Source organism: Rhincodon typus, chromosome 34 (genome assembly GCF_021869965.1).
Source record: "Rhincodon typus isolate 14 chromosome 34, sRhiTyp1.1, whole genome shotgun sequence".
Lineage (NCBI taxonomy): Eukaryota > Metazoa > Chordata > Chondrichthyes > Orectolobiformes > Rhincodontidae > Rhincodon > Rhincodon typus.
Genome location: NC_063365.1, coordinates 7,258,541 through 7,269,065, shown reverse-complemented (window position 1 = coordinate 7,269,065; position 10,525 = coordinate 7,258,541). Strand labels below are relative to the sequence as shown.

Here is a 10,525-nt window from a genome sequence, read left to right as displayed (position 1 = left end):
GTCACCCACAGGGAATGTCACCCACAGGGAATGTCACCCACAGGGAATGTCACCCATGGGGAGTGTCACCCACGGGGAGTGTCACCACAGGGAGTGTCACCCACGGGGAGTGTCACCCACAGGGACAGTCACCCACAGAGTGTGACATTCTCAGGGAGTGTCACCCTCATAGAGTCATAGAGTCCTACAGCACACCGATCAGCCCTTCGGCCCAAACCAGTCCGTGCTGACCAAAATGTCCATCCACGCTAACCCCATTTCCCTGCATTTGTCCCATATCCTTCTAAACTTTTCCTATCCATGTATTTGTCCAAATGCCTGTTAAATATTGTTAATGTACACGCCTCAACCACTTCCACTGGCAGCTCATTCCATATGCCTACCACCCTCTGTGTAAAAAAGTTTGCCCCTTATGTTCCCACATATTCTTGCCCCTCTTACCTTACAAGATGCCATCTGGTCTTCGATTCCCCAACCCTGGGAAAATGACTGAGTGCATTCACCCTATCCATGTCACTCATGATATCATACACTTCTATAAGATCCCCCGTCAGTGTCCTACGCTCTAAAGAAAATACTCCTAGCTTATCCGACCTCTCCTATAATTCAGTCCCTTGAGTCCTGGCAACATCCTTGTAAATTTCTTCTGCACTCTTTCTAATTTAATAACATCCTTCCTATAGCAAGGTGACCAAAACTGAACACAGATACTCCAAGTGCGGCCTCACCAACATCCTGTACAATTATAAAATAACTTCCCAACTTCTTTACTCAATACCCTGACTGATGAAGGCCAGTGTGTCAACTGCCCTGTCTACCTGTGACTCCACTTTCAGAGAACCATGCACCTGGACTCCAAGGCCCCTCTATTCCACTACACTCCTTAAGGCCCCACTATTCACCATGAAACTCCTACCTGGATTTGACTTTCCAAAATGCAACACCTCACACTTATCTATGTTAAACTCCATTTGTTATTTCTTGGTCCACTTCCCCAGCTGATCGATCCTGCTGCAATTTCTGATAACCTTCCTCACTGTCCATGATACCGCCTATTTTAGTGTCATCCACAAACTTACTATGCCTGCACATTCTCATCCAAATTATTGATATAGATAACAAACAACAATGGGCCCAGCATCGACCCCTGAGGCACACCACTAGTCACAGGCCTCCTTCCACTATTACTCTCTGCTTCCTACCATCAAGCCAGTTATGTATCCAGTTTGCCAGCTCTCCCTGGATTCCATGCGATCTAACCTTCCCGAGCAGCCTACCATGTGGAATCTTATGAAAGGCCTTACTGCAGTCCATATAGACTATGTCTACTGCCCTGCCCTCATCAACCTTCCTGATTACTTCATCTGAGAACTCCAACAAATTTGTGAGGCATGCTCTCCCACACACACAGCTGTGCTGACTACTCGTGATCAAACCCTATCTTTCCAAATGCATGTATATCTTATCCCTCATAATCTTCTCAAGTAACTTACCTACCACAGATGTTAGACTTACTGGTCTAAAGTTCCCAGGTTTTTCTTTGCAGCCCTTTTTGAATAAGGGCACAACATCCGCTACCCTCCAGTCTTTCGGTACTTCACCCATGGCTAACGGTGATGCAAATATATTAGTCAGGGCCCCCACAGTTACTCTAGCCTCTTGCAGTGTTCTTGGATATATCTGGTCAGGACCAGGGGATTTATCCACCTTCATTCATTCTAATACTTGCAACACCTCATCTACTGTGGTATGGACTGCCACTAACTTCCCCAAGTTCCCAATTGAAGACCTCACCCATCTCCTGTGGTTCCACACATACATGTCCACTTTGGTCCTTGAGGGGTCCTATTCTGTCTCTAGTTATTCTTTCTCTTTTAATATACTCAAAGAATCTGTTTGGATTCACCCTAATCTTCTCAGCCAAAGCTATGTCATACCCCCTTTTTGCCTTCCTGATTTCCTTCTTCAGTAAACTCCTGTATCCCCTATATACCTCCAGGGATTCCCTTGATCCCAGCTGCCTGCTCCTGAGCCATGCCTCCTTTTTTTCTTGTCAAAGGCTCAATATCTCTTGTCATTCAGGGTTCCCTCCTCCTGCCAACCTTGCCCTTCACCCTCACAGAAACATATAGACCTTGAACTCTAGCTGTCACACTTTCAACGGCCTCCCACTTGCCTGCAAACAAACTGCTCCAGTCAAGCCCCGCAAGCTCCTGTCCAATTCCATCAAAATTCGCCTTGCCCCAGTTTAGAACTTGAGCCTGTGGACCAGTTATGTCCTTCTCCATAATTGTTTTAAAATTAATAGAACTATGGTCACTAATCCCGAAGTGCTCCCTCACTGTCACCTCAGTCACCTTGTCCTGCCCTATTTCCCTAGAGTAGGTCGGGTTTTGCCCCTTCCTGAGTAGGACCCTCTATATACTGCTTGAGGAAACTTTCCTGAATACATTAACAAATTCCACCCCATCTAAGCCCTTAACACTATGGCAGTAGCAGTCTGTGTTAAGAAAATTAAAATCCACCACTATGACAACTCTATTCCTCCTGCAAGTCTCTCCAATCTCCCTGCATATTTATTCCTCTAGTTCCTGGTGACTATTTGAAGGCCGATAGTACAACCCCATTAACGTCACTATCCCCTTCTTATTTCTTAGTTCCACCCACAAAGCCTTACTGGATGATCTCTCAGTTATTTCATCTCTGACTACTGCTGTGATACTCCCCTTAATCAAAAATGCAACTCCCCCTCCCCTCTTTCCTCCACCTCAGTCCCACGCAAAGCACCTGTACCATGGCACATTAAGCTGCCAGTCCTGTCCCTCCCTTAGCCATGTTTCTATAATGGCTGTAATATCCCAGTCCCATGTACCCATTCACACCCTGAGTTCATCGGCCTTACCTGTCAGCCCTCTTGCATTGAAATAGATGTAATTTAATCTAACAGCCATTCCTCGCTCCCTGTCCTGTTCCAGCCTGACCTGTCTCTTCAACTTGCTATTTCTGATCACTGTATCTCCTTCCAGCCTATCATTTGCCTCCCTGCTGTTTAAGATCCCATCCCCCTGCCAATCCAGTTTAAACCCTGGGGAGGGTCACCAGTGGGAGGGTGACCCAGTGGGAGAGCCACATGGAGTGTCACCTACTATGAATCGGGTGAAACAGGTGTGCCAACCTGAATATGTGCCAATGTGCTGCCTCTGGGAGCGCCCACTCACGTACTGATTCCTCTATACAATATTTATATATTTACAAACCAAATCTGATTTGCACTGTATCCACCGTTGAGGCAAGAATACTAATGATCAGGCCTTGCCCACCCTCAGACCTAACCTAGAATAAAGCAGGAACAGGAAATGGGAGGATGGATGGCACTGGAGTTTGGGAGGTTAAAATACTGGTGGTGCCATGGAGAGGAGCATGTACTCAGGGGCAGGGGCTAGACCCAGCAAGCTCAGTGTCAGCACTAAACAATCATTTGGAAAAGTTGGTGGCCTGCTGCTGATGACCTTTTTGATGAATAAAGATTTGACTTATATTTACAATTAGGTGAAGAAACAGATGAACATGATTTTTCACCAGAGCAGGAATCAGTACGGGGGAACTGTGCGACTGGCTGCGTTTGATGTGATTCTGAATAACCATCCCTCAGCCATGGAGTTGAAAAATATCTTGCTGTCCATCGGAGAAATTGAATCGGAACTGTCTAAGTTTATCGTTGCAAAACTGCAGAATATTCTACGCTCTGACTACCATCCAGCAAGGTGAGAGCTGAGTAGACAGTCACTTGGAAATTCCTGTTCCTCTCTCACAGCCATAAGCTAAGAGCTTTTAAGAGAGCCGATTCTTCAGTGGGTGTATATACCATCTGGTTTCAGACTGGCAGCTAAAGTGTTAGAAATCCCTCCCCAGCAGTGGGCACCTTATTGATGGGTAGGGCTGTGCCAAAACAGTTCAGAGGCTGCAATTTCTAACTCTTGCAATGTCTGTTTGAAGGTAGATTTGAGCCTTGGCACTGCCATTTGCTAGGGGAAGGAGGCAGGTCCCAAATACATCCCATTTGGAATAGGGATCCATCCCATTCAAACTGATCCACATCGTTGTCAAGTTATCTGAGCCAACCAGAGAGACGGAGTTACAATGGGAACATATGCTTTTACATGTAGCCTGGGGATCTCTGGATAGCAATGGTCAAGGCTTCAGTTATCTTCCCATCACGTGGCTGACTGGGAATCTTTCCCTGACATTGGCATGTGTTGGAAAGATTTACCATCCACCAAACCTGCTTGGCCATGGTAAGAACGCATCTTTCTTGTCCATCAAAGGCTAGAGTGGCGTTTGAATCCCAAGCTTCTGGTTCAGAGGCAAGGACACTACCCGCTGCGATAACAAGGTGTAGAGCTGGATGAACACAGCAGGCCAAGCAGCATCAGAGAAGCAGGAAAGCTGACGTTTCAGGCCTAGACCATTCTTCAGAAAACCTGCGATAGGCCACTGCGCCAGCTGACCAGGATTTGGGACCCAGTTGAACATCTCATTGATGTAGGCCTAGAGATTTTTTTTTATTCATTCACAGGATGAGGGCATTGCTGGCTCGGCCAGCATTTATTGCCCATCCCTAATTGGCCAGAGGGCCGTTAGGACTCAACCACGTTGCTACGGGTCTGGAGTCACATGTAGGCCAGATGAGGTGAGGATGGCAATTTCCCTTCCAAAAGGACATTAGTGAACCAGATGAGTTTTTCCAACAATAAACAATGGATTGATGGTCATCATTATACTCTTAGATCCAGGTATTTATTGAATTCAAATTCCACCATCTGCCGCGGTGGTTTTGAACCCAGGTCCCCAAAACCTTATCTGGGTCTCTGGATTAACAGTCCAGTGATAATACCACTAGGCTACCATCTTCCCCATCAGATGTAGAATCAGGCCATTCAGCCAATCTGTGATGGTGTCTGTGCTCCACACAAGGCTCCCTAACCCAGTTTGTCTTACTGCACGGAATAATCATCCATTTTGTTCTCCCTTACATCATTATTGAGCTTATCCTTATCACCTCAACCACGTCACATGGTAGCCAGGTCCAAAGTCTTGCCCTATTGTAAGAACAGATGTTTTTCCTGAATTTCCAGTTGGATTAATGGTGATTTTCCTTGTACTTAGGGTCCCGATGTTTGGAATGCCCTAACTTCCTCCAACAAATCTCCACTTAAATCCCTTCGAAAAACACACTCTTTAAACATCTTATCAGCCCACCCGCCCCTCCCCCACCCAGCTTCTCTATTCCAGAGTGATCAACCTGTTCCTGGCATGTGTAACCTCAAAGCTCCTATCACCTTTGTGAAATATTCCTTTTGTCCCGTCACTAAAGTATCTATGGGTGGAATCTCATAGGGCCTTGAGCAATGTGGGCTCCTGGTGAGACGTATGACAGAATCGAGAGACAAGTGCAGAGGGTCCATCCATGCCAGGAGAAACTTGTGCCACCTTTTACGCTTTTTACAAGCAGCGTGAAGAGATTTTCACTCGGCAGCCCACTGTAGCCCACATCATTTTGACCACCATGAGGCTCCACCCATTGTTTTAGGGCACCATTGAAGGGTCAACATCATAGGCCCCTTGGTAAGCATTAAGAATTGATCTTTATTATTGGGTTGCCCTAATTTCTGGTTGATATTTTCAAGCCCTTAATTTCTCTTGATGATTATGCTGTAGACTGGGTGCAGTCAAAAGGCACACAGCAGACAGTGGGACTGCTGGTGAGATAGTCCAGGAATGCGATGACCTGCTCTGTGTATAGCTGCATTGTGGTTACATGCTCCTCTATCATTGACTTGGAAAACGGAGATGATGCAAAAGATTCAACCAGCAATGTGTTTCTTATATTCACTCGTGGGATGTGGGCTTAGCTAGATGGGTCAGCATTTATTGCCCGTCCCTAGTTGCCCTTGAGAAGATGGTGAGCTGCCATCTTGAACCGCTGCAACCCATGTGCTGTAGGTTGACCTACAATGCCCTGAGGGAGGGAATTCCAGGATTTTGACCCAGTGACACTGAAGGAACAGCGATATATTTCCACGTCAAGACGGTGAATGGTTTGGAGGGGAACTTGCAGGTGGTGGTGTTCCCACGTACCTGCTGCCCTTGTCCTTCTAGATGGAAATGGTGGTGGATTTGAAAGGTGCTTGCTAAAGATCTTTGCCCTATTGCAGAGGCAAATCACACAATAAAATAACTGTTTCTCATGGAATTCCAAACCTGTGCAGTAGTTAAAATAGACGTAATTTCCTCGTCATGAACCTGGGCAGTTGCATCTTTGCATTCGCCTCATAATATGAGGGGAATTAATTTGAAGCACTGCATTTAGATGGTCAGGAAACAGGGTTTAGTATCCCCAGAAGTATCTACAAAGGTCTTTGGCCAGTGTATATGAGCTATCTATCAGAATTCAGAAGCTAAAATGTCTCCACTACAAGGCCTCAACATGTAGTCACAGGGTCAAACTTGGAAGAATTAAGTTTGTAACAATGTGAATTGTTCACTTTCCACATGAGCTGTCCTTGTAACTTCCATTCAAACCTGTCAAGTGTACTGTCTGGAGATTTTCGCACATGAGGAGTTATACATTGACTGCCACTTAAGACCACAAAGAAAGATAATTCATCTCATTTGTGTTATATACTGATAGAATCGCATAGTTCCATTCTTCTATGTTATATTTTCAATTGAATGCAATTCCATTCCCTACATTCAGAATGACAGTCATTCCTGGAAATTGTGTGAGAAACTTTGACCTTGACCAAAACCCTTTTATTTTCTGTAGCAAATTAATTCACAAAGCCCTGAAAGACACAATGATCTATAACTACCACCGACTATCCAGAACTGGGAGTTCATCCTCCTCCTCAGGCTATTTAGCAGGTAAAAGGATAGCAACTGACATATAATGTGGAGTTATTAGTTTCCGTTTTCTTCCGCATACAACATAATTGTTCAAAGAAACCTGTTTCCATGTAATTTCTTTCTATATAAGTTACTAAAGATATGGTGACCTCATACAACATGGATTTAATCTTTGGAGACAGTGGTGTCTTGGAGCAGAGTCAGTCTGATTTCATAGTATCTACGGGGAAAAATAAACTTCTCGCAAGCCAGGTATGTTCACTTGCTTTCTTCATCTGCTTGGCTTTATATTTAAGTTGGTGTCTGTTTACCCATGATGTGGAGGTGCTGGTGTCAGACGGGGGTGGACAAAGTCACATGAAACCAGGTTATAGTCCAACAGGTGTATTTGAAATCACAAGCTTTCGCAGCGCTGCTCCTTTTTCAGGTGAACAGGGTAGGCAATGGCCTAGTGGTATTATCGTTAGACTATTAATCCAGAAACCCAGCTGATGTTTTGGGGACCTGGGTTCAAATCCCACCACGGCAGATGGTGGAATTGGAATTCAAAAAAAAGAAGTCTGGAATTAAGAATCTACTGATCACCATGAAATCATTGCCGATTGTCGGAAAAACCCATCTGGTTCACTAATGTCCTTCAGGGGGAGGAAAATCTGCCATCCTCATCTGGTCTGGCCTACATGTGACTCCAGACCCTCAGCAATGTGGTTGACTTTCAACTGCCCTCATGAAATGGCCTAGCAAGCCACTCAGTTTTACCATTTGCTACAAAGACTCAAAGAAATGAAACCGGACGGATCACCTGGCATCGACCTGGGCACCGGAAAACACAACGGCAGAAACAGTCCTGTCGACCCTGCAGAGTCCTCCTGTCTAACATCTGGGGGTTCGTGCCAAAACTGGGAGAGCTGTCTCACAGACTAGTCAAGCAACAGCCTGACATAAAAACCGAAAGAACTGCGGATGCTGTAAATCAGGAACAAAAGCAAAGATGCTGGAAAAGCTCAGCAGGTCTGGCTGCATCTGTGAAGGAAAAAACAGAGTTAACGTTTCAGGTCCGGTGACCCTTCCTCAGAACTGGCATACTTACAGAATCATACCTTACGAACAACGTCCCAGACACCACCATCACCACCCCTGGATGTGTCCTGTCCCACCGGCAGGACAGACCTAGCAGAGGGGGCAGCACAGTGGTACACAGTCGGGAGGGAGTTGCTCTAGGAGTCCTCAACATTGACTCTGGACCTCGTGAAGTCTCATGGCTTCAGGTTAAACATGGGCAAGGAAACCTCCTGCTGATTACCACGTACCGTCCTCCCTCAGCTGATGAATCAGTTCTCCTCCATGTTGAACAACACTTAGAGGAAGCACTGAGGATGGGAAGGGCACAAAATGTACTCTGGGTGGGGGATTTCAATGTCCATCACCAAGAGTGGCTCGGCAGCAGTACGACTGATCGAGCTGGTCGGGTCCTAAAGGATATAGCTGCTAGACTGGGTCTGCGGCAGGTGGTGAGGGAACCAACAAGAGGGAAAAATATACTTGACCTCATCCTTACCAATCTGCCAGCTGCAGATGTATCTGTCCATGACAGTATTGGTAAGAGTGACCATCGCACAGTCCCTGTGGCGACCAAGTCCCACCTTCACATTGAGAATAGCCTCCATCGTGTTGTGTGGCACTATCACCATGCTAAATGGGACAGACTTCACACAGATCTAGCAACTCAAGACTAGGCATCCATGAGACACTGCGGGTCCTCAACAGCAGCAGAATTGTACTCCAGCACAATCTGTAACCTCATGGCCGGCATATCCCCCACTCAACCATTACCATCAAGCCAGGGGATCAACCCTGGTTCAATGGAGAGTGCAGGAGGGCATGCCAGGAGCAGCACCAGGCACACCTGAAGATGAGGTATCAACCTGGTGAAACCACCAAACAGGACTACTTGCGCGCCAAACAGCAAAAACAGCAAGTGATAGACAGAGCGAAGCAATCGCACAACTAACGGATCAGATCTAAGCTCTGCAGTCCTGCCACATTCAGTGGTGAATGGTGGTGGACAATTAAACAACTCACTGGAGGAGGAGGATCCACAAATATCCCCATCCTCAATGATGGAAGAGCCCAGTACAGCAGTGCAAAAGATAAGGTTGAAGCATTCGCAGCAATCTTCAGCCAGAAGTGCTGAGTGGACGATCCATCTCGGCCTCCTCCAGTGGTCCCCAGCATCACAGATACCAGTCTTCAGCCAATTCGATTCACTCCATGTGATATCAAGAAACGGTTGGAGACACTGATACTGAAAAGGCTATGGGCCCTGACAACATTCCAGCAATAGTACTGAAGACTTGTGCTCCAGAACTTGCCGCTCCCCTAGCCAAGCTGTTCCAATACAGTTACAACACTGGTATCTACCCGACAATGTGGAAAATTGCCCAAGTATGTCCTATACATACAAAGCAGGACAAATCCAACCCGGCCAATTACCGCCCATCAGTCTCCTCTCGATCAGCAGTAAAGTGGTGGAAGGTGTCAGTAACAGTGTTATCAAGCAGCACCTGCTCAGCAATAACCTGCTCAGTGACGCCCAGTTTGGGTTCCTCCAGGGCCACTCTGCTCCTGACCTCATTACAGCCTTGGTTCAAACATGGACAAAAGAGCTAAATTCCCGATATGAGGTGTGAGTCACAGCCCTTGATATCAAGGCTGCATTCGACCGAGTGTGGCATCTAGGAGCCCTAGCAAAACTGGAATCAATGGGTATCAGGGAGCAAACTCTCCAGTGGTTGGAGTCATACCTGACATATTGGAAGATGGTCATGGTTGCTGGAGGTCAATCATCTCAGCTCCAGGACATTACTGCAGTTGTTCCTCAGGGTAGTGTCCAAGGCCCAACCATCTTCAGCTGCTTCATCAATGACCTTCCCTCTATCATAAGGTCAGAAGTGGGGATGTTCGCCGATGATTGCACAATGTTCAGCACGATTCATGACTCCTCACATACTGAAGCAGTCCATGTTCAAATGCAACAAGATCTGGACAATATCCAGGCTTGGGCTCACAAGTGGCAAGTGACATTCGCGCCACACAAATGCCAAGCTGTGACCATCACCAATAAGAGACAATCTAACCACCACCCCTTGACATTCAATGGTGTTACCATCACTGAATCCCCCACAATCAACATCCTGGGGGTTACCATCGACCAGAAACTCAACTGGACTCACAACATTAACAGAGTGGCTACAACAGCAGGTCAGAAGCTGGGAATACTGCTGCAAATAACTCCTCTTCTGACTCCTCAAAGCCTGTCCACCATCTACAAGGCTCAAGTCAGGAGTGTGATGGAATACTCCCCACTTGTCTGGATGAATGCAGCCCTAGCAACACTCAAGAAGCTTGACACCATCTGGAACAAAGCAGCCCATTTGATTGGCACAACATCCACAAACATTCACTCCCTCCACCACCGACGCTCAGTAGCAGCAGTGTGTACTATCTACAAGATGCACTGCAGAAATTCACCAAAGATCCTCAGACAGCACCTTCCAAACCCATGACCACTTCCATCTAGAAGGACAAGGGCAGCAGATATATGGGAACACCACCACCT

At 46.5% G+C, this 10,525-nt stretch overlaps 1 protein-coding gene across 3 annotated transcripts in view; it reads left to right on the top strand.

The window, feature by feature from the left end:
* LOC109926398 (microsomal triglyceride transfer protein large subunit-like) overlaps positions 1–10,525 on the top strand; it is a 99,906-nt gene that overhangs the window by 71,738 nt on the left and 17,643 nt on the right. For all 3 annotated transcript variants that reach the window (XM_048616363.1, XM_020526259.2, XM_048616364.1), the window contains 3 exons: positions 3,550–3,764; positions 6,827–6,924; positions 7,037–7,158. In XM_048616363.1, coding sequence (XP_048472320.1) covers positions 3,550–3,764; positions 6,827–6,924; positions 7,037–7,158 — 435 coding nt within the window. The remainder of the gene's footprint in view (positions 1–3,549; positions 3,765–6,826; positions 6,925–7,036; positions 7,159–10,525) is intronic.